The sequence below is a fragment of the Zonotrichia albicollis genome, chromosome 1, assembly GCF_047830755.1.
Source record: "Zonotrichia albicollis isolate bZonAlb1 chromosome 1, bZonAlb1.hap1, whole genome shotgun sequence".
In the NCBI taxonomy this organism is placed as follows: domain Eukaryota; kingdom Metazoa; phylum Chordata; class Aves; order Passeriformes; family Passerellidae; genus Zonotrichia; species Zonotrichia albicollis.
The window spans coordinates 49,974,767-49,999,127 of record NC_133819.1 but is presented as its reverse complement, the minus strand read 5'-3'; the positions used below and the strand labels follow the sequence as shown (position 1 = coordinate 49,999,127).

Here is a 24,361-nt window from a genome sequence, read left to right as displayed (position 1 = left end):
CCCGCTTTCCCTTCCCTCCTCCCGGCCGCGGGCCGCCTCTGCCCTGCCTTCGTCCCGGCCCACCCACTTTCCCTCCCCTCCTCCCGGCCCCGGGCCGCCTCTCCCGGCGGCGGCAGCGACGTGGTTCTGTGCGGTGCTGTGCTGTTCTCTGCTGTGCGGTGTCGGAGGCGCAGCCATGTGGGTGTCGGCGCTGCTGGCGGCGCTGCTGGCGGCGGCGGGCGCGCAGTACGAGCGCTACAGCTTCCGCAGCTTCCCGCGGGACGAGCTGATGCCGCTGGAGTCGGCCTACCGCTACGGGCTGGACCAGTACAGCACCGAGAACTGGCCCGAGAGCGTCAGCTACCTGGAGGTCAGCATGCGGCTGTACCGCCTGCTCCGCGACAGCGAGGCCTTCTGCCACCGCAACTGCAGCGCGGCCGCGCCGCCGCCCGCGCCCCCCGCGCCCCGCAGCGCCGCCCTGCAGGAGCTGCGCCTCCTGTCCGGCGTGCTGCGGCGGGCGCAGTGCCTGCGGCGCTGCAAGCAGGGCCTGCCCGCCTTCCGACAGGCGCAGCCCGGCCGCGAACTGCTCGAGGAGTTCCAGCGCCGCGAGCCCTACAAGTACCTGCAGTTCGCCTACTTCAAGGTGAGCCCCCCGCCCTCGCCTGCCTCTCCTTGATCCCTCCTCCTTTCTCCTCCCATCGCTCTGCTGTCCTGCCTCCGCTTCCCCCGCCTGTGTCGGAGGCTCTCAAAGTCTCGCCTGGTGCGGTGTCACCCTCCAGGCACGCCAAGCGCCTGTCAGTGTCGTGGTGTGCCCAAATGCTTCGTGCACCCGATGTTCGAAAAGCCTCCTGTCATGCCCACCTCTCACCTGGCCCTCGGAGCAGGTTACTCTGGGCCACAACCTCATTCCCCATCACCTCCTCCTCCGCACCAGCTCTCATCTGCCTCGCCTCCATTTCTTCCTTGCCCCCCTAGACTGTCAACCCTACCTTTTGTGATCCTCTCCTTGGCGAACCTTTCAGTTGTTTCTTCCCACTCCTGTAACCCACAGTGGGATTAGCCTGTGCCTTGTCTTTCCCCCTGCTTATCCACATACCATCCAGCTCCCTCTTCACTCGTTTTTTACAACTCATCCAGCACATCCACCCCCTAGAAACAGCCTTTCCACTTCTTCCTAGAGGTCGGGCCACTGGATGCTGCCTCTGTGTCCAGTAGCTGTGTCATTCCTGCCCCTCTCTTTCCATCTTTCCGTCTGCCTTACTTTCTAACTTCTCTGGAACCTTTTTCAGACTCTTCATGTCACAGCTCTGCTATTGCAAGCGATCTTCACTGCTTCTTCTCCTTCAGTGTGCCCACCTTCTTCACTTGCTCGTTTCTGGTCCAGTTCTTTCAAGTGCAGCAGCCTGGCCCAGCCTGTGACTTGCCCATAGCCTCATGCCTGGAAAACTCCAGTTTCATTACAGCTGCAAGAAGGAACGAAGCAAAAATTGGCTGCTGAAGTGGGACACTATAATACCTTGGAATGGTATTTACCTTTTGCTCTTGGGTCAGCCAAGACTGGGGACACACTTCTCTTAACAGATTTCATCCTGTTGTTCTACCTTCTTATCATTCTTCTGTCCAGGATCTTATTGGTTATTTTCTCCCTTCTCATCTTCATCTTCTGTTCTCTATATCCAGGTCCATCTGTCCTGCCATCCCCTCAGACACTGCAGTTATTTGCATTTGAGATTAACAGGAAGGAAACAAGCTGAGCTCTTTGGTTAGATTGTTTTCCCTTTTAGAGATTCACTCCCAACATATCCCAGTATACACTACATAGGTTATATGCTTGTGCATTATTTTGAGATTGCCTCTTGAAAACACACATCTTCTAAACTGTTGCTGTGCCCTGTTTTTAGGAGTGGTGTTTCCTCAGCAGTTTTTCCAAACACTCACAGGGAAATGTGTTCTCATGAAACCAGAACAGCATCCACATGCACAGCGTCACACTGGAGTCTAATGCCTTCCCTAAGACCATACCAAAGAACTTGATACATTTTAGCCTCTGGAGAGGGCAGGAATTCCTCGAATTCTCAAAGCTATATATGGATACCAAAATGACATCATCACAAATGTTTCCTCTTCTTATCTTAATTTAACTATTAATTCCCCCCTTGTGGCGTGTACAAAGTTTGCACTGTACAGATAACACCAAATATAATCTCTTATCATTTTGAATACAGTCGAGTAACTGCCAGGTAGGAATGTGAGTGGGAAATTGGAGGAATCCCTCCCCCTCCCTTTTAACTCTTTTTTTCAATCACATTTGCATTGAGTTTCAGTAGTAGTTTGGTGGTTTTGCTTTTAGTGTCTGTTGTTTATATTGTGTTTCATACTGGATTTGTAGTTCAGCTTTGAGCCCTTATCTTTCTCAGGGAGTTCTAAATGTGCCTTCCAGAGCTACAAACTGCTGCATCCAAAGGGCTTTTTCCTGGCTGGTGGTTTCTGTGAAAGGAATGTCCTTTCCCCCACCCCTCCACCCCCCCAACAGCATTTAAAGTAGAGGAAGAAGTGGGAGGAAAATACTTTATGTAATTTTTTAGAGTAACCATGTGTGTATTCAGGTGGACTCACAGAGAAATCTGCCACGTTGTAAGATTCTGGGAGTAGCTGCTCCTGCACTGCTGCTTGCTCCTCTGGAGGGAGCTTTCTCAGAGCCACTGAGTTCACTTGGTGTGTGTTTCTACAAAACCTCTTTTTATTTTATTTTTTTTCCTAAGAGGTGAAAATTAAAACCAAGAGTGAATCATGGACCTAAATAAAAATGAGACTTGTCAGCTTACCAAAGAAGCAGGGTTACAGCTAGAGCACAGAGGAAACCAGGCATTTGACGAAAGTGCAGCTGAGATTTCCCTTTGCATTTAGCACGGTCGGGGCGGACTGGAAACACGTAGTTTTGGGACAGCCAGGAAGGGCAGCTGGCAGAGCTCCAGTGCTGGGACATTCCTAGCAGCACAGCAGCAGTGGCTGGGTTCAAGTTTTGCTGCTGTGCAGCCATCCCTTATGTTCCTTTCCAAAATGAAAGGGCACCTTTCATGGGTGTGAGCAGAAGGGTGCGTGTGCACACTGTGACTCTTGCTCGTGGTTTCACATGTGTGCTGCCAGAAGCTGTTTCACATGTGAGTAGGGTTCTATAGGAGTTTATTAGATTCACTGAAAATTGTTTGAATTCTGGTTTACTTTTTTGCTCCTGTCAGTAACATAAATGAGGTCTGTAGGAAACTGGAACAGAGATCTTACATTAGCATGGAAGTTCTGTGTCAGAGTAACATAGATGTGTAAATAACAACTGCTCCATCTGGGTAGCAGTGGTCATGCAGCCACGTCTCTTGACCATCATTTCAGTATCACTATGAGGCTCAGTGGTTAGTCAGCCTGCCTTTGCAATCAGCTTTGTGGTTTGTGTAGGTCTGGTGATCTGCATCTCCTTTCTCCTAAGTATGACAAGGTTTTATTGGCTATTTTTAATCTTTCCTGCGTTGGAGTTTTACTAGTAGGTAACATCTGTATTTTGATGTTGTATATATACACTGAACAGCCTGGAAAAGGGGTTTTAACAGTTCACAAATACCCCAAACTTTTGCTTTCTCACTCTTCCTAAATATGTGCATATACTATATAATTTATGAAAATATGCATGTGTATGTATATATATATAAAATTTAAGGAATCCTAAATGGCACGCACACAGAAGTACATACATCTTTGGTACATACAGTTGTAAATGAGAAATGCACACGTCACGAAGTATATCTAACAGGGATTAAAGTTAATTAAAAAATGGGCTCAGAAAGTTGCTTTAGGACTCAGTTTTTGACCAAGTCTCTACACTTTGTAATGCCACCAGGAAGACATATTATTTTAATAATGTCTTCTGTGCTGCTGGGCAAATAAATGACATAAACACATACAAACAGTGAAGACTCCTGACTACTATCCATTGGTTAGCATCAGTACTTGCTGTGAGATTAATCCCTCGCAGGAGCCCTGGTATTTTGCCTTGTCAGCTCTATGAACAGGGGAGGGGCAAGGGATAAAACCTAATCTTTTTGATTTACAGCAGTCATCTATTCTATCTGCAAAAATGATAGATTTCTGAGTAAATTGTTCACACTCTTCTAGGAGTAAAACTGAGAGGAATTATATCAGTTTTACTGTACAATTGTATCTGCTGTGCTCTCAGTAGAAGTAAATTTGTGAGTTTAGAGAATTCAAGAAAAGTCATTGAGAAAACTGGGAACCTTTGAACTGTTTTGTTTTGTTTTCTCCGGGTAATCTTTTTTTTTTAACAGCTTCTTTTCCCTATCCCTGTTTAGGCTAATAATCTTCCAAAAGCTATTGCAGCAGCTCACACATTTCTTCTGAAGCATCCAGATGATGAAATGATGCAAAGAAATATGGCCTACTATAAGAGCATACCTGATGCTGAGGAGCATATTAAAGACTTGGAGATAAAGCCTTATGAGGTATGCTTTTTATTCCGTAGGGTCTGCTCTTTTGCGACTGTTCTATTACTCCTCTTATTGGGTGAGATTCAGGGGTCTCATTTGCTTATGTGTTCTCAGTTTTTAGTCTGTTTTTGTCATCTCAGTCATCTTTGTTCTGCCTTCCTGGTGCATTCAGTAATTCTCACCTCTGCTGCACTTCATTGTTCCACAAATGAGTCACAGCAAATCAGAGAGTGGCGTACCTGAAAGCTGCTACATGCAGATTGCTGCTGGAGCTAAGCAGGTGCCTGGTTATCCAAATTAATTAGTGCTGTAGTGGCACAGCTGAAAATAGCTCAGACATTTGGCTTTAAGATTCCATTGAAAATCTCTGTCACAGCCTCACACTGTTGCTTCTCTCCAGCAGGCTTTTCTTTTGATTGGAAATGGAGTGACATACTCTCCTCTCTGGGAAATACCTGTTAAAATCCATTAGTCTCCTGTGTTTGTTCTCACATCATCTGGAGAGCAGCTCATCCAGAAATGTGGAGACATCACTTGCTGTGTCTGGGTTTACACAACACTTCTCACGGGTCACTTCCTGCCGATTCATTGCTGCCAATTTCGCAGAATCTCTTTGTCAGGGCGGTGAGAGCGTACAATGGCGACAACTGGCGCACGTCCATCTCAGACATGGAACTGGCGCTTCCTGAGTTCTTCAAAGCCTACGACGACTGCATAGCAGCCTGCGAAGGCTCCCGAGAGATCACAGACTTTAAAGACTTCTATCTTTCCATTGCAGGTCAGTGGTTACCTTGAAACATGAAGGAAAGGTGTCCCCAAAGTGCCTTTCAGTTTATTCATAGGATTGGTTACCCAAGCCCTGTTCCTCAGTTTAGGAGTTTATTAGATTCACTGAAAAATGTTTGAACTCTGGTTTACTTTATGCTCTCATCAGTAACATAAATGAAGTCTATCAGGAAACTGGAACAGAGATCTTACATTAGCATGGAAGTTCTGTGTCAAAGTAACATAGAAATGTAAATAACAACTGCTCCATCTGGGTAGCAGTGGTCATCCAACCAGGTCTCTTGACCATCATTTCAGTATCACTTTGAGGTTCAGTGGTTAGTCAGCCTGCCTTTGCAATCAGCTTTCTGTTTTGTGTAGGTCTGGTGATCTGCATCTCCTTTCTCCTAAGTATGACAAGTGTTGGCTATTTTTAATCTTATCTGCGTTAGAGTTTTACTAGTAGGTAACATCTGTATTTTGTGTCTATAGTGCAAAAAAAATAAAAATCCATTGCTTTGAAGAGGGACATCAACTTTTTTGATTGTTGTCGTAATAGCACATGCACATTTCCTGTGCTCTTTGGCAGCGAAAGAAACAAGTAATTTGTCCAGTGCTCTGACATCTCAGTGTTGTTGGAAATACTTCTGTGGAGAACGCCTGCATGTTTTCTCAATAAACTTAGAAATTCTCTTGCTCTTTTTGTGTTTTAAGTTGCCCTAAGGGAAAGATTCCAACTTTTTGTCCTAAAGCCGTAATATGTCTTGGTGAGGGGAAGCTTTTGTGAAGCTTTATACATGAGCAGCTTCAGTTTCTCATGGTGTGCAGCTGGTATCCACCAGAGCAGCTGACATGGAATAGATATTGCAGGCTATTTCTCAAGCCTTGACTTGCTCTTGGATCTTGGGCAAAACATGCAGGGGTCTAGGATAACAAAAACAGAGTGAAGCACAAATCACAGGAGGTAAAGCAAGAGACAGAGACTTTGTTCCCTAGTGGGTCAGAGCTCTGACATCAGGACAATCCCCAAGCCACTGTGAAGAGCAGTGTGTTTGCTTACCTGTGATTGACACTTACTATCATCCTCCCTCTTCCTCCTTGGATGGGAAGGACAATTCCCAGCAGCAGTGATGGGAAGGAAAGGCAGGAATTACAGCATGATGTCACCATGGCCATGTTCATGCATTTCAAGTATTTCGCTCTTGAGATAGGAACACTCAAATTTATTTGCACTGCCTGGGCTGAATCGTGCTTGTGTTCCAGGGAGGGATATTCTGCCTCCAAGGATCTGCAGGAAGCAGATATAGCAGTAAGTGTTCACCAGAAGTGTTTGGCTCTTGCCCTAGGCATGTATTTATCACTGAGCAGAGAGTTGTGTTAGGAAGCCAGCTGTCCTCATTGCATGGGATCGCTTCCCTGAGGGACACACCTCTGGCTTTAACTGCTGGCTGGAATTGAGCACTACTGTGTCTGGAGATTCCACTGCTCTTGTAAAAGATGGGTCTGGGAATTTCATTTGGCCAGTTATTTTTAATTAGTATCAGCAGTTATATTTAGTTAACCTCAGTATTTTTCATGTTAGTAATTGTCAGGGATGAAAAGTTCTTTTGTCTTGGTCAGAAATTTGCTGCACAAGCTTAGCTAACTTGCTTTCACCTGCCAAATGTGGCTTAGAGGGAAACTAAGACTTTAAAATATTTATTTTCTGTGCTGTTGATGAATGTGATATATTTGGAAAATGCTTGAAATTTTTTGCTGGAAGGTTTTCTTGAAATGCATTTTCTTGAAGATAAATAGTCCTATATTCCTACAGCACCTATAGTCCTATATTATATATAGCAATAGTCTTGCATTATGTATAGCAATTTTTAGACTGGGTGAGCTTGTGAACTTACATGTTCCTGGCTGAAAGTTTTTCTGTGGTGAGCAGCATATTCTCCTCTTTCTTCTGCCTTAAAACATCCAAACTCTGGGCCTGTAAAGCAGCCATCTCTGGAGGTTTATTTTGCAATCACCTGCTGTATCTGTCTGTGACACAGTTGTACTCAGCACCACGGGGACCTTCTTTGTGCAATAATGCAATGAAATTGCCAAGGTTTGCAAAATTTAGAAATACAGCTAGGACATAATGCAGTACTGTGTAATACTCTGTAAAACCCACCAACCACATGCTGCCTGTAGGTGTCAGTGAAACCTCAGTGCTCAGCTCTCTGGAATTCCAGCTCTGATGATGCCTTAAAAATCAGGCACACAGATTTTTACAGAAGGGCCTAGTACCAACACTTGATTCACACTTCAGATGGAATTGTAGATTCTGAGTACTTCCAAGCAGCAAGAGCCAGAGGCACAGGACCCAGGAGAGCATTACAAGGCCAGATTTTAATGGGTGACTAATGGGAGTGATTATAACAATTTGCTCTGTGCTATCCATATCCTCTGTTGCTGTTTTCTTCCTTCCAGACCATTATATTGAAGTCCTTGCATGCAAAGTGCAGTGTGAGAGCAATCTGACACCCATTATAGGAGGCTTTGTCGTTGAAAAATTTGTGGCCACCATGTACCATTACTTGCAGTTTGCGTATTATAAATGTAAGTAGTAATTTTTTGTGCTTAAATAACACTGATGTTGGATGATGTGGGACGGATTCCATTCGTAATATTTTCCCTCTAATTTTATGCTTCAGAATATAAGTAGTGCCCTCCAGAATCTTCATTTTACACTTTTCTGGGACAGAAAATCTAAGTTTCCTGATGTCTTTTGCACCCTGTTATCACTGTAGTTAACACACATGGGACAGAATTTCTTCCACAGACAAACCTACAGAGTATTTCATACTATTTGATTTTTTTTCCTAGTGGATTCTTATCATGCTGTTAGAATGGGGCTAAATAGATTTTGAAGAAAGAGGGGACCACTTAAAAGAAATTGTAGTATTCATTGCTCAGTGATGACATGCTTGATAGGTAAATTAATCAGTGAAAGTTGTGGTTTCTTGAGAAACTGCTTGGACTGTAAAGAGCACATGTAGCCCTTACAGCTGTTCCTGCAGGCTCCAATATCAAAGGGAAGGCACATCAGCCATGTAGCATCAAGCCATTAATGACTCTTGCTTGTGTTGTTTGACTACACACTTAACACCCTGACTCTTCCCTCTTTATCAAAGTACAGAGAAGTAGGGAGGAGTTTAATATATATATATATTTTGTTTCTTAAATAAATGCCCCAGTGTGTTTTGCCAAGCTGTGGGTTGATACTGGAATACCTGGGAGGAACATTTGGTTAGGATTTTCATAGAAAACCATCAGAGGTTGGTGATGAGTTGATTTTTGAATCATGGCCTTATGTGTTTTAGAGGAAAAATAGCACATAGTTTCTGGGGAGCAATTTTTTTTCCTCTATGCAGCTGGTGAGGAGGTAGAGTATGGGCTGTGTTTCCATTTGAGTTTTCCAGACCTTAGATAATAACAGGAATTTGTTCATTTACCTTACCTGGATTTTTTTGGTGTGTGTTTCTCAATTAGTGAATGACATGAAGAATGCAGCTGCTTGTGCTGCCAGTTACCTTCTGTTTGATGAAAAAGATGAAGTAATGAAACAGAACATGGTCTATTACCAGTACCACAAAGACAAGTGGGGACTTAAAGAGGAGGATTTTCAGCCCAGATCGGTAGGTGGATTACCTAAAATGCCTTCTAGACACATTCAAATATTTCTCTGAAATTCAGTGGGAAAATGTGAGATATCTTCTGGTTCTGGAGTTTAGCATGTCCTGTTTTATTAAAATCATATAGAAAGTTGTACACAGAGGTGCAGTGTGTCATGTAAACAGTGAATGCCATTGTAACTCTTCCCTTTCTGTTGAAACATGCTATGATAGCATATAATATATGATGAGAAGTAAACCCATGCTGGTACTTCTCTGACACTTAGGCATATTTATGTCTTTATGTACCTTTATAAATAAAGCAGCTGGCCCCTGAAATCTCTGATGATGAAATCTCTGAGTGACATTCAGGCTTTTGTGAATCATTATTTGCCAACACATGGTTGCCCACTCGCTTGTTATTTCAGGTTCTGTGGGCACTGGAATGTGTCTGAATATGGTAACTCCGGCTAAACTGGCTTTCCACTTACTCCATTTAGAACACAGTTGGGTGGATGAGGATGGAAAGAGGCTCAGGACTGCATTTCATCTAATTATCTAAATTAAAATGCTTGCTGCAAAGAAGACACCAGTCTGTCCAGCAATAGTTGTCATCTGACTTTGGAAGACTATTTAAAAAATGGGTTTCTATGCTGTTCTTAAATTTCCATGTCCAAGGAAATTTTACAGCCTGGACCATGACATCAAATTGGACTTTCTAATGTTTCTTGTTACCAGGATTAAAGTCACGCAGCTAAATTGTGGCACTCACTGCTTAGGCATCAGTCATATGGGCTGTACAACTAGTTAGTCATTAGCAATACATGTTCCACAAATTAAATTTAGTGCCTTCTAGTCATGCCTCTTAGAGCACACACTTTATTGGCACAGTGGGAGCCCAGGCCTGCCCTGTGGGGCCAACTGAGACAAAAGGCAACAAAAATGCATTTGGTCCTTTCAGGCAGCAGCAGCAGCAAGTCTGAGCTCCCAGGGGAAGGGGACTGCTCCTTTGTCGCTGCTTTTGGGAACAGAATGGTGCTTTGAGACCGTATTGGAGACAATGTTTGGTGGTGGTGGGAGTGAGGGGTAGCAACAGTATGAAACTGCAAACCACAGACACGTTTGGCATACGAGTGCAGAGGGGGCAGAACAAGGGCCCTACACATGCACTCTGAATGTTTCATTGATGACTTCTGGAGCTGGGCACTACAGATAATTTGATTTTAAAATACAAAATATTAAATGCACACAGCTGTATTTTCTTGTACTTTGATCTGTGTAGCTGTAAACAGAAGTTGCTTGCTGTCCTAATCACTTGCCTCGAAAACCATGATGCCTCTGGTATATTTTCTAAAAGTGGTAATGGGGTGACAGCAACATTTGGCTCTGGCACTGACCTTTATATGTTCTTGTGAAAGAGGGGGTCTCCTGTTTTCTTCCCCAAGAGGAGTTAAATGGAATAATCAAAGTAGATGGCAGCTGGTACTCACAAATGTGACCCTATGAGACTGAGCTACCCTGTGCAGTGGGGAAGTGAGGAGGGACAGGTGAGTGACCTTGCAGAGTTCCCCTAGCCCTGGCTCAGGCTGGTGAGTCATTATCATGCAGAACAGCTCTGTGTGTCTCTTTCCCAGAACTGCCTGCTGCCACAGCCAGCACAGGGAGACAGAGCCTTTCTCCCGTCCAAAGCCCACTGGAATGCAGGCACAGGCTGCTGCTCAGCCCTGGCAGCCTCCTGCCTTATTCTCAGGCCTGCCAGTGCTTTGAAACGTGAGAAGGAGGAGAGTGCTTTGTTCTTGCAGTGAGGAAGCCTGTGCTTAGGGAGATCCACAGAAGAGTTTGGAATGGGCTGTTTGCTGTTCTGCTGTTTCCTTTCTCATCCCTGCCTGGATCTGCCTTTGCTAGGTCTGGGTGTGACCTCCCTGGGATGGTTTCAGGAGGCATGTGATGGCACTGGCCTGTCTTGCTGCCCTAAAGTAACAGAAATTTGGGGTTTTTTGATAGGAGGCAGTTCGGTACCACAACATTACCACGCTCCAGCTGGAATTGTATGAATTCGCGAAGGAACATCTGATGGATGATGATGAGGTGAGTTTGCCAGAAATGAAATCAGGGTGAAAAAAGCAGCAATCACATTTAAAGTGAAGATGATACATAGCTGTAATTCCAGGGTTTCACTAATATGGAAAAATCTTCTTGTAACCACGACCAATTTATAATGAATTTTTGTTTGGTAAGTGGAATATAAGAACAAACCCAAAGAACATCATGTACCATTAAAAAAAAACATGGACAGAATTAACACAAAGGTAAATGTATAATGCACTGAGCCCACAGAAAAGAAAGGAAACCCAGTTTTCGAATTGTAACACCAGGGGGCAGAGAAATGGTGCATATATCTTTAAACCAAATGTTTTTCTGGGTTTGGTGTTTTGGAGGGGGCTGGGAGGGGGTGTGGATTTTTTTTTTTCTGAAATGTTATTTAAATTAGATTTAAAGGTCCTTACAATTTTGTCCAGAAGTAACCACCTAAATTGTAGTTTTTGTCCAAAGAAAGTCTTGTTATCTGTTATTTTTTCTGCTTAGTGGCATTTTGGTCACCCAGTAATGCTTTATAGATGGTTGGAATTCGTGGTCAAATAACATATAATGACTACTATTTACACTGGAAAATATGTAAGAAGGGATTTTTTTTTTACTTTGGTGCAAGAAAAATAGTTTAATTGTTGAAAGGGCATTTCCTTCCACAACTGAAATTAAAGTATAATTCATGGGAGGTTTTGGATTGCCTTTTGCTTTGTTTTTGGGTCCTTTCATTTAGAGGTTTAGAAAAATCTTCAAATGATGGAATGTTGCTGGCATTGACAAAGACAGAGCTGTGCTCAGCTGTGACATGAGGCAAAGGTATCTGTAATGAGCACTGCCGAGGTCTGTTCTAGTTAGAAAGATGATTAGAAGATGGTTTATGTTAAAGAATGAAAACACCTTTTCAATTTTTGTTATCCAAAACACAGGGAGTGAGAATCTTTTACAGCAGAGAAGTAATGTCTGTGCTGCCTTCAGTATTCTTGTGATCTGAAAACAACTCTATATAAAATTCCATTGCAAGGTTACCAGACTTCAGGAAGACTTTCCATTGGGATAAAACCCCCTGAAAGACAGTTTAATAAGCTTGCTTTAAGGTTAAGCTTAGATGAGGACTGCTCTGTATGGATTTTCATCAAGGTGTGAAATACTTGAGCGCTTTTTATATTCCCTTGTTGGTTTGTGCTTTGTTCATGATGTTTTCTTATGTTAGGCATCAACTTAATTTGTACTTTTTTCCTTCTTTCCTATCTGCTACTTCAAAACACAGGGATGATTAATTAAGAAGGGGAGTGAAGAAGCCCTTTTTGAGGGTTTTCCCCATGTGTTGTTAGGAGAAGGGGTTATGGAACCATCTTCAGCACTGTGTGTAGAATGAACAAGCATTCAGCTGCTGGCATTCATTCCTGCAGCCCCTTTCACCAGGGCAATTACAAATGACCTTGCAATCTGCAGGAGGGTGGTGCAGTGTAAACCTCAGTTAAACTTTTGGGCTGACAAGGAAGTCACATTACACTGGATTATATGTTTGGGTTAAATAACCAAAATTACTGGGCCTGCTTATGCTGCAGATACCCCTACCTCACACTCTCTTTGTTTGGGAAAGTTACCATTCTTCTTCTCCTCAGGGGAAAAGCTGAAGGGCTTCTGTGCCCTCCCTTGCCAGGGCCCAAAAATCCGGGGGGAATGGAGGCTGTCCATGCCTCTGGCTTGGCTCTGGCTTTTGGTAGTGAACTCATAAATCCCTGGCTACCAGAACTTGTGTTTGGCTGCAGGAGACTTCCAGGGAGTGCAGACAGAGCAGGAATAGCGCAAAGGTGAAACCTCTACCTTGCAGTTTCTGCTCTATGGGCAGGACCTGGTAGTATAAGTGGAATTTTTTTATTTTGTTTAATATTTCTTCTGGCACGGATAGAAAAGTTTGTTCCATAGGAATGTTGAAAACTGATGAAAACCCCAGACAAGGCATTACAGTAAAAACTTTATTAAAAATTGTTAAGGATGGAGACAGGCTCTCTTCTAAGTGCACTCTGTTTATTTAAACCATGTGCTCCTTGGGCCATAGGCCATATTTTCTGTGAGTTTCTGTGGTCCATGTTTGCTGTTTGTGAAGTTTCTTGTGGGCTGGTAAGATAGCCTGCAAGATAATATGCAGGAAAAAAAGAATTCTTTTTCCCTTGGCGGAAGGAAAAGGATTGATGTGGCAAGAGGATCACTTCCTATGTGAGTGCCATTATTTTCAAGTGGAGAATCTCATCCACTTTTATCCAGACTTCTCAGTGCTCCTGTAGCCCAGATCATGCATGTGTCTTTCTAAATACCCCTTACCAAAGAGAGTGAGAACATTTGGCTTCTTCAGGAATACATAGCAGTAATTGCAGAGGATGGAACAGGCAGTAATGATTTTTGCATATGTTACTACAAGAAATACTGTCCTGCTTGTGTTACTCTATTAATTTTTTTCCACAAGGAAATGAAAAACTCTTAATTCAAACATTTAACACAGTGGAGGTGACAGAATATTAGCGCCAGCTAGCTACAAATTACTTTTAAGAAAAAGTAATTATTCTTAAATATCCTTGCAGTTTTCCACAGGGAAGTTAAAAGAACATTACAGTGTTGTCATCTTGGTTGGCCATGGATTGACAAGTTTCTTAATTTCTGTTCAGATGTGTAATGCATCAAGGCTATCATGGATACAGCTCCTGGTACTGCACAGATTGAAGTGGCAAACTGAGATGCTGTTAAGAGCCAGACACTCAGCTAGTGTAGATGTAACTCCAGCACCACACTAATTGTATGAGACATGTTTTTGGCCCTAAAATCAATGTTCTTATGGAATTCTTTGGGAGGGACATAGCTACTTAGTTGTTCTAAATTACATAAGAACCACAAATATTTGGCGGGGATGAGCCTACAATATGATTTTTCTTTCAGTACCTAATCAGTAGGTGAAAAGCTGTTGGTAGTTTTTACCCACTTCTTTTGGACATCTTTCTTTTTATTTGTGTATAGTGTGTGTTCCCTTTGTGTAGTGGCTGAAATTAAAACTCTCTGTGTTTCATCACATCCATGTAATGCAAAGAAGAAGAAGTACTGAACCAACGTGACTGGTGGAAAGAGGACGTAAGGAATAGCATCAAAACACAAGGCCCCCAGTGGAGTACTGATAGCAAATAGTAATCTGAATTCAGCCTGTTTTTCTGTTTGGGAATTGCTAACAATATACTTTGAGCATTATTAACTCACTCCTTGTATATGTTCAAATGATTTAGACGAGTGTGCTTGTACCAGCAAGTTTTAAGTGCTGTAAACCCTGCCCTGCCTGTGACCTCAGCCCAGCACAGCTCCAGCAGCACTGCTGCCCTAAGAGCTGATGGCAGCTGTTTCAGAGAGGGTTGCCAGCTAATGGGCAGTGTTATGGTCCCTATTCAACACACCCTTTTTTTAAAGAAAAAAGATGAGGTTGTTTCTTTTTTTGCCATCATAATTTTCTAGTGGAGATTCTCCCCATATGGCTGGGTTTTTCTGCTTTTTCCTCTTGCTTCTGCACAGCTGGATGCGTTTCTTTGTCAAAGGGGTTCCTCCTGCCATTTAAGCCACTTTGCATGGGGAGCTGCCAGCATGGCTGGGCTCAAATGGATGGCCCCAAGCTGCAGGTACTGGCATTAGGAGGAACTTCTGCTGCCCAGACTCTCTTACACTTCTGCATGCAACATAAAGCAGGCAGGAGAGCATAAGCAGAGCTCAGAAACAGGACCACTGGAAGGCTTCTGCTTTCAGTGCAATTGGAGCAATATTGAAGTCCCTCTTAAATTGGGTTGACTCATGTTTTATAGGCTTTATAAGTAAGTTAAAAGGAAAGCACATTTACTGGTTTACTGTAAAATACGACTGTAATAACTGCACTGTACTGTAGTCTCCCATAATATATGGGAAAAAAAACAGGTAAAGGTTCAGAATCTATAGCTGAAATGAAATGGAAAAATATTTGAGAAAGTAGTTAATATTCATGTAAAAAACAACTAAGCTCTCTTAATATTGAAAAAAACCAAAAAGCCGTATAAGCATGTGGCAGTTGGTCACACTGTGGACTAAGTATCTGAAAAAGAAATAAGTTAAGGGTCAAATAATTTTTCTGCACGAAGAATTGAGGGATTTTCTTATTTTTTTCCCCAGCTAGAATGTGAGGAATGTCCAGCCTGGACTGTGCAGCTCATGGAAGTTCTGGCAGGGCTTTGAGGTGGTTACAGTTAACTCTCAGATTTTAACTGAAGGTTAGATCAAGGAACTCGCTCTTGGTTGAAGGCTGAATAAACCTTTTAGGCTGAGCCACTCATTGACACATGCCTTACTGTTACCCTGAAATAATGTTTTCCCTCTCCAAAACATTGCTGGCCAGTGGCCTTTGTGGTGTGGATGTGCTGGCTCTGTCAGGTCTATGGACAAAATGTCCTTCACAGTCATCCATATCAATTTTTTGTCTTCACTCTTGCAAGGTGTTTATTTGTTCTTGAACAAAATCTGCTGGTTTTGATAACCTAATCATTGTGACTACTCCCATTGCTTACTAGGGCAGTTGCAGGACAATAATTAATTGCAGGGCTGCTAGATCCTCACCTAGAGGCCACCCTTCTCACTATCACAACCTGATTACCTACACCCAGTACATGGGGGAATCAAATCTGTTGTTCTCACTGTTAAACAAGTTTCCAATCATTGAGGTCTTTGAAGTTTAGCAAAATTTGAATTTTTGCTCTGAATGACAACAAGGGACATTTTGTGAGATAAATATTTTCTATTTAGGTCATAGATTATAAGGAAACAAATATCCAGCCAATTCTTCATGCTCTGTGTGTTGTCTCTTAAGGCTGTTTGTTGGATGAGGTAGAATAAAAGCTGTTTCCTATTCATTCACCGGTAATCACAAAATCACGCAAAAGCATGTCCAGAGTAATAATTTTCTGTGGATCTTAATTCATTCTAGAGTACTGTCTTTTGTTGTCTCCTCTGTTGCGTCCCTGAAGAATGGGATATCCCACTGCAGTACATATGGAATGCCTAGAGGAGAGGCCATCAGCAGATCTGTGTTGGAAAATGTGGGTTATTACAAGAAAGTTAGTTGTGTCCCATAACTCTTCCTGTCCACACTGAGAAATGGCAGAACAGATTATAGGTGGAGGCGAGGACACTTGAAGGATTAAAGTTGGCATTTGCAGCAGGCAATCATTGCAAGCAGCGGCAAAGGGTCTGGGTCTGTCAGTGGGCAGTGCAACTGCTGCTTGCTGCTGGTTTTAAATGATGCTGTTGAAAGAAAAGTTGGCGCTGGACCATCAACCTCGAGTGTGCCATCGCAGAGCCAGGTACTCGTAGCTCTTCCTCTTTGCTGTTTTATTTTAGTAGTTGGCTGGGAGTCTCCAAATACAGCTGTTTCTCTAAAAAAGCTGTGTTTTGTGAGTGTGGATGTGACATTTAATGTTGCATAAGGAAGGGCCTGGCCCAATGTATATCATGGTCTTGGACACTCAGTACACTGAGATACTAAGTGAGGAGTTTTGCATTCTTCTCCTTTTTAGGTCTTTTTTTTTTCCAGTGCTCTACCTTCTTGTAAGATGGTGCCCCAATCTCACTAGCCTGGCTTAGCTTATTCAGAATTGACCAAAAATTCTGTTATAAATTTTTTTTTTAATTGTAATCTACTTACTCACATATCTTCAGTAAAACCTTGAATCAATTACTGTGGCACACAACTTGTTCTTTCTGTCTGTGCCTCTGTTCCATTGTTAATCTATGCCAAGGGTGCTCACTTTGCATATCTAACAGATAATTAGAGGTTCCAGTTGGACAGATCAGCTTCTCTGGTTCCTCCTGCCACTCACACCAGCCTGGGAACATTCCCCTTTTTCTGCCCGATATCACACCTCTCATATTTCAGGCTATACCTGTTCCATCTTTTCCCGTACATCCTTGGTCTATCAGTCCCACTTTCCACTGACTGAGAGAGGGAAGAGGTTGGAAGCACAGGGACGGAGGTTGTGGGGTGCCACAGAGCTGCTCAACCCATACCCGGCCAACCTGGAGGACACAACTATGCACCAAGGGCTGGGCAGGGAGGAAATGCTTCCCTGCACCTGGCCAAGCAGCCCAGCTGTGTTCTTGTGTGCTTCCCACTTGCAGGCTGCCTGACTGTCGCCCCTCTACTGGTGTGGCAGGAAATCCTTCTCTTCCCAAGCCAGCCAGCCTTCACCTCCTGATGTCCTACCTAGCAGCCAGAGATTTGCATTGCCCTTTTGAAGCGATACGCGGAATAAATAAACCCCATGTGAAAAACGCCAATCACTTGGTTTTTAAAATTTTTAAAAGTTTAGTAGTAATAAAATGGTAAAAAAAAAATTAGTAACACAATTAGAGTAATAGCAGTTTGGACAAATTGAATTAGGACAATATGAGACAATAGAGACAAAGAATTACGGATCTCCGGGTACCTCTTTCTGGGCATCACAGCCCAAAAAAGGATCCCTATTAATAAAGGATTAACCCTTAAGAACAATAGCCCATTACATATTCATACACTTCATACATGATGCATAAATTCCATTCAAGTACAGGATTCTGTCTGATCATTGTCAGCTTCTTCCTTCTAATCCTAACAGCGCCTTCAAGGCGGGGAAGAAGTTAGTTTCTTCTGATAAGAAGACAATAAATTCTTTTCCCTGAAAGATTTAGGTGTCCTGGGACTGCTAGCTGATGTGAGTGCCTCATTCCTTTCTTTAAAAAAAAACTAACATGGTTCTTATTTTAACTACAAAAGTTACCTTCTAATTACAAGACTACATCTATTATTAAAATGTTAATACAGCACTACTAGTCAATACATCAAAATACACATGGTAAATATCTGCGTAGAGCCATATAATATGCACTTTTCACACTCCACAAGCAGATATAGTCATGAAGTGGGTGTGTATGTCAGTGCCTAGCACAAGCGAGATAGCTCTCGTGAAAACTTGTGCCCTGAGCTTCAGTCTTACCCACATCTTTATTCACAAAGGTGTTCCATATGCAATACATTGCACAACTTTTCCATGCATATCCAGCCCCTGGCCCCACCTGTCCTTGCCTGGCATGGTAATCAGATCCACGCCCTTGTGGGCATGCCTTGTTTGCTGTGGTGGTCTCACAGGGGTTTCTGGTGGCTTCTGAGGCTGAAGATTGTGGTCTTCCTCATGACCGAACTTTTGAACTTTTCTCCTTTGTGTGTGCGCTTTTGGTCCCTTGGTGCTTATCTGAGGAGTCTGTCGGCCTTGATTAGCTTGGAGATGGAGGAGTCCCTTAATCTGGGCTCTTTGCATCCCTTGGTAAATGAGCCTTGCTTGGTCGTATCTTATGCAAGCTGTTACCGCTCCAGAGCTCAGTCCCCAAGGGGACTGGGTGCTAGAAGTCAGCTCGCTCTCAGACCAAGGCTGCGGGTTAGCCCCTAGCAAGCAGGGAGATATTCAGCTCTTAGTGATTAGGCAGCTCTTGTGATTTCAGCTTTGCTTGCTAGGTAGCTTTTCTCTTGGCTTAAGGCTCCAGCAGATGGTAGAGAGAGGAGAAGCAGAAGACGATGGCTGTTTTATGAGTATGGCTTTATTGTAGGGGTCTGTGAAGGGTCTCAGCTCTTCTTCTTCCGAGTTAGTAGGGGTACAGTATGCTACTTTTATACCCTTGGCCTGGATCTAATCCTGACCAATGGCAAAGGTGTTAGGGTGACTATAAGTGACCAATAGTAGGGTTTAACACAATATTGCCTTACATGGTTATAGGGATAAGGTACAAGGCGGATGTCCCTGGAGACAGGAAACTTCTTTGCCGCTGTGTCAGCATTCTATTCTCCAAGGGGCCCTGGCTAAACCTGAGGGGTTTACTACACCTTGGTCTTCTCTGGTATTGTTCTTTATGCAAGAAGCTTCAGAAATTTGCATTTTCCTATGCCCTTTGTACCATGGCAGAAGTTTCTTAAGTAAAAAGGTTAAAATTCAACATATAGTTCTACAGGCTAAACTTTAAATATTTAATTCATATTGCTAATTCAAGTGAGCTCCAAAAATCTCTGTTTTGCTTTGGGCCGTGGATTGCTCACCACCACTGACATCAGCCCTGGGCTGGAGCCGTGTGTTTGTGTTCCTGCCTTGGAGCTGCTGGCCCTTGTGCCCTCGGGTGTCTGGCAGTGGAAAGAATTATGGGTTTGCAGCCGATTGAGCATGGAAATGGGATGTTCTTCCTGTAAAGGTAGGGAGGAGCCAAAGAGCACAGCAGGTGACAGGAGCGACTCAGTCTCACTGAGGGAGTAAATCGTGTCAAAGACTCATTTCAGACTGCAGGTCTGCAGGCATGGATCAGCAGGAAGTTACTAGAAATCAGCAGGCAGAAGGCTTCTTTCCCTGGAATGAGCATCTGTGGAATATGTGCTGAGCTCAGTTAGAGGTGTCTGTGCAGTGTGAAGTGAGTGCTAATGGAACAAGGGCAGTGCTGGCCCGGGCACAGCTGCCAGTGTGACAATGTGATCTCCTCCTCTGGGGCAGAGTTACCACCTCTTCGTTGGGCTGCCAACCTCTCTCCAGTGACAACTTGCAAATGTTTCACATTTTGATTGTGAAGGCACAGGCAAAAATGTTTCAACTGGGGTTTTGTTTGTCTTTAATCTGGAGGTTTTGCCTTTTCCAAAATAACCAACACCCAGGCAATTACTCAGTTGTATTGCAGCATATTTTATGTATATTGTTTCAGCAATTGTTTTTATATTTTTGCCATATTTCAACCTCTCTTATTCCTCAGTACATCTAATTAGACCACAATAGCTTCTGCAATGTTTTCCTTTAGAGCTCAGTTTCAGACACTAGAGATTTCAGAGTTCAGGTTTCTTTAGGGTGATTTTTGCCTAATAGTTGCATTTAAATATCCTTTTTCATCTCTTACATGTTTCTGGATTTGAAAACATACCAGACAACTTGAATTTTGTCTGTATGTTGTGTGTCTTCGGAAAAATTCTGTCTTAGTGATGAGTGTGGCAATAATGTGTTGGATGCTTAAATCTTTTGAACAAATTGCTGTCCTTCAGGACTTGCTAAAATCACTTCATAGTTTCAGAACCTCAGTGGTCCTTTGTGAAGCAGGGAACAAGAACAGCAGTAATTTCAGCCAGCTTTCCTCCTGCTTTTATCGTTGTTTGCTTACTTTCGTTATTTCTCTCCTAAAAGTCATGCTTCCTAAAAGTGTGATGCTAATACTTTTTAATCACAATATCCATAATACCATTATTGTATTCAAAATAGACAGAATTTCTCTATTCCTCTTACTGTTTTCATTGACAGAGTTTTAATGCCCTTTTCTCACCAGAATAGAAAACAGTAAAATTTTGAGTCTCAGAATGTGTCTAGAAGATGCTGTCTTTCTAAGGAATGCCTGTTTAGACAAAAATGTGCTAAAAGTGGGATTGGGATTGTAAACATCAATTGAGCAGACTCAGAACCCCAGTACAGTTCACAGACTTGGAATGGGTGATGAAGTGAAGAAGGAGAATGAGCATCCAAACAAAGATGACTTGCTTTTAACATAACTGGTAGAAGTTCTCATAAATTTAAATATGATGAGTGAGTATGATTTTTTCCAGCAGAAAATGGCAATTTATTTTGGAAAAAACCTAAATGACATCTCAAGATTTTTTTAGACCATAGGTTTCTGTCAAGAAAAAAAGAACAGAAAGGTTTAAACAAAACAAAGTTTATCAGAACATTGTAATTACTAGAGTAAAATGTTGGAAATGTAGCATTGAGCATCTGCATCTCTCTAGTTTAAGTCATATCAAAAAGTGAGGATGGGCACAGGTATTCCCACAGGGAATTCCCTCTCAGACAGTGTTTCTGAACTGTGTGTGGAAGGCAGACTAGCAAATACTTGTGTTTCTGAGGGTGCCAGCAGACAGGCTCCTACAGGCAGTTTTGAGGAGTTTGAGATGCTGCTGTGGAAACCCAGAGCACTGGGAATATTTCTCTGTCTGCTCTGGGGTGCCCTGACCCCCAGGGAGCAATGACTTTGACCCTCATTCATGGAGAAAGTTTCCTGGACTTCAAGATAAACTAGAATCCACAAAAGTGCGAAACAGATTATAGTAGAGTAGTGTAGGTGTATCACTTGGAGAGAAATTTAGGTTTTGGAATTTTTAAAATGTTGTATATGGAAGCAAGATGGAGGGCACAGGGTGTCGTCCTGAGTTTCTTCTTCATGTTTCTTCTTCCTTCTTCTTCATGACTTTGGGTGGCATTTTGTAATCGGGCAGAAAAGTCCTCATTGCAGCTCTTTGGGATCAGTTATTGGGTTAAAAGGAAAACAATTTAGATGTCAGTTCTTAATTGGATAGTTTAGTCTTAAAAGAGCTTGTAACAAGAGATTGTTGGCCATTTTGTGCCTTCTAATGAAAAGCTGCTGAACTCACAGTAGTGAGAATGTTTTACTGATAAGAAATAATAAACACCTGAGCCTGAACATGAATTACTGTCTCAAGTGCCTTCAGTCCTGACCCAGATATGCTGCTGCACAGTTGCTGTTGACCACCTGCTTTGCACCACTGAGGGTGTTACCTTGTGCTGAAAGCGATCACAGAAGGTTTTAGCTCAGCTGCTGTAGTTTGTTGACAGGACAGTAAGTTCCAGCCAGTGGAGCTGTATCATCCCAGAGTACTCAGGCTGGAATGTGTCATCTTTTCTGAAAAATCCCTTTGCCAGGATTTCTTCTGCTGGGAAGTTGAGAAGCCTCAGAGAAAAATGTAAATAATAATTATCTGATTTGCTTCTCCTGTGTTTGGCTGCTTTGGAATGTGGTCTGGACATTGTTTTCCAACAGGTGCATGTTTGGTTTCATGTGAATTGTTTTTAATTAATGACCAACCATGGTCCATCTGTGTCAGACTCTGAGGAGTCAGTCACGAGTTCTAATTATTCATTCTTGTTAAGCCTTCTGTCTGTATCCTTCTTTTTCTTTAGTATAGTTTTAGTATAGCATTCTATAATATAATATAATATAATATAATATAATATAATATAATATAATATAATATAATATAATATAATATAATATAATATAATATAATATAATATAATATAATATCATATCATATCATATCATATCATATCATATCATATCATAAAATAATAAATCAGCCTTCTGAGAACATGGAGTCAGATTCCGCATCTCTCACTTGTCCTGGGGATCTCACAAACACCACAGGAATGCAGGAAGACATTTAACTAAGGTATAGGATGTAGAACTACATTAGGAGTAGTTTAAATAAAGTTAGATTGCTACATTGTGTTGGTACCCTGTGTAAGCTGTTAGCTCCAGCTTGTAAATTTTCTGGTCTGAATCTAAATCCAGTCTATTTGTTTCCAGTATGGAAAACATTCTAGTATCTCTGGTTCTTCACATTTTTGCTGCATTGAAGCATGGCTTGTGAAGATCCGTGGTTGAAAATGGAGAAGGTGTGTGTTGAAGGGTGTGACAGGGAATGTAAAAGGTTAGAGCAGACATACAAAGTCAAAGTTATGGTTCTACAAAATGCTTTGGCTTCGAATTTTGAAGCTTTCTAAAATTTTTTAATGTTTTATGGGATTCTAACAACTTCCTAATTTAACAGGTGCTTTAAACATTTATTCCTCTCTAAGTCTGAAGATTTCATTGTCTATTTAAGTACCTGTAAAAGTATGAGAGGATTTACTGTGAAGTGTATATAACTTGTTCTCCTTTTAAGGTCTGTGTCACTGCAAGTCTTGGGCTACACTGGTATGGACCATTTACCTGTATTTTATGGGTTTGTTGTACTAGTGTCTGCATGGAGGGTGTTAAAAATATTTGCACAACTATTATTGCAGTTAATTTTTTTATTAAAATAGCAGAAATTTCCCACCAGGTTTTGGGGTTAATTTCTTTCTGTTAAATTTAATAATTTCTAGGGTGAAGTTGTGGAATTCCTTGATGAGCTGTTGGAAGTGGAGGAAAAGAAGGAATCCTGATGAGTGAAACCACCAGGAAGTACTTTACAGAAGTGAAGACTCACCATTGCTCCTTACCATTGTTTTTGATCGCCTGTAGTTCCAGTTAGACATACCTCAAAGGTGCTTCTTTGAGCTGCACCTTTTGTCCCAAGGTCCACTCCTGAAAGGTCACTTCGTGCTGCACTGACTCTTCTGTGAGCATGGCTTTTCACCCTGCAGAACTGGTGCACATGAGCTTCCCCTTGAGCTTCCTTTCCCTTGCACAAACACAACAGAACAGACCATTTCTGTTTTCTGGGATAACACTAAGGTTCCTCATTTCAGCGCTGTTCTACTGAGTTGTAGCAGTGCAGCTAAATTCTCAAGAACTTCTGTCAGATTATGAACTATGGAAGACATAACAGTTCCTCTTTCTGAACTATGAATTGTATTATTTATATACGACTTTTTATGTGATGGTGAATAAAGTGATAATGAATCCTAGTGCACCTGAAAGATATTAAGGTGCATTTGAATAGCTGAAATGAGGTGTTTAACAAAGCACAACTAATGATCTTGTAAACATTGCTTAAATTCTGAGAGCAGTGTTGATCTTTCTTGAAAGCTAAATTAAATTCCACTATGTGAAACTGAGAATAAAAATATTTTTTTCTTCCTACCAGTTTTTTACTCTTTCTGTCAAAACAGCCCCTGTTGAGGTGGGGCCAGTCTTGTATGAAATACTGGTGATTGATTAATTTAGTATTGTCTTCTGTAAAAAAATAGCTTGTGTGGTTTTTTCAACCTGGTGGGACTATGCATAGCTTTCGTCCAAAGGTAAGTACAGGTGGAAACTGAGGTGATTTTCAGTAGAATAATGAAAAATATTTACATGTGAATTCCTGTCCTTTTTGTTAACTGTACAGCAGAGTCCAATACAGAAGTATTGGTACAGACCAAAAAAGGTGTAATGAAAGGTGTAATGAATTAGTGTCTAAGTCTACTGAAGAGCAAAAATCCCCTTGAACTCAGAGGAGGACACAGGATTTTATCCTGTGCTTTCCCCTTTTGTTTTCAAGGATCAAGCCTTCCAAGTGGTTTCATCCTGCTTGTATCAAGGGGAGATGAGCATTCATTCACCTCCTATGATGGAACTGTAATTCAGCTGCATGGAAGTGAATTACAAACCCTTAATCTGCTTTGAGTTTTTAAAAAGGCAAAACATGATCTACATTAGCTTGACAAGTAGTTACTCCTATAGTTTATATAAGCTGTAGTAGTCTGCACCATTGAGTGTCTATAGGGAATAAGAAGGAGAATCCATAGGATGAGATTTCATTGTCCTCCACCATATGACAGCAACGAAACATTTAAATTTGAGTGTGAA

At 42.1% G+C, this 24,361-nt stretch overlaps 1 protein-coding gene across 1 annotated transcript; it reads left to right on the top strand.

Annotated features, from left to right (window-relative positions):
* On the top strand, positions 1-23,653 carry CRTAP (cartilage associated protein). Its single transcript, XM_074541151.1, has 7 exons — positions 1-622; positions 4,338-4,487; positions 5,079-5,250; positions 7,698-7,826; positions 8,760-8,905; positions 10,886-10,969; positions 22,954-23,653. Exons 1-7 carry the CDS (start codon positions 176-178, stop codon positions 23,011-23,013), a joined length of 1,188 nt encoding a protein of 395 aa, XP_074397252.1. The 5' UTR covers positions 1-175; the 3' UTR covers positions 23,014-23,653.
* The last annotated feature ends 708 nt before the right edge of the window (positions 23,654-24,361 follow it).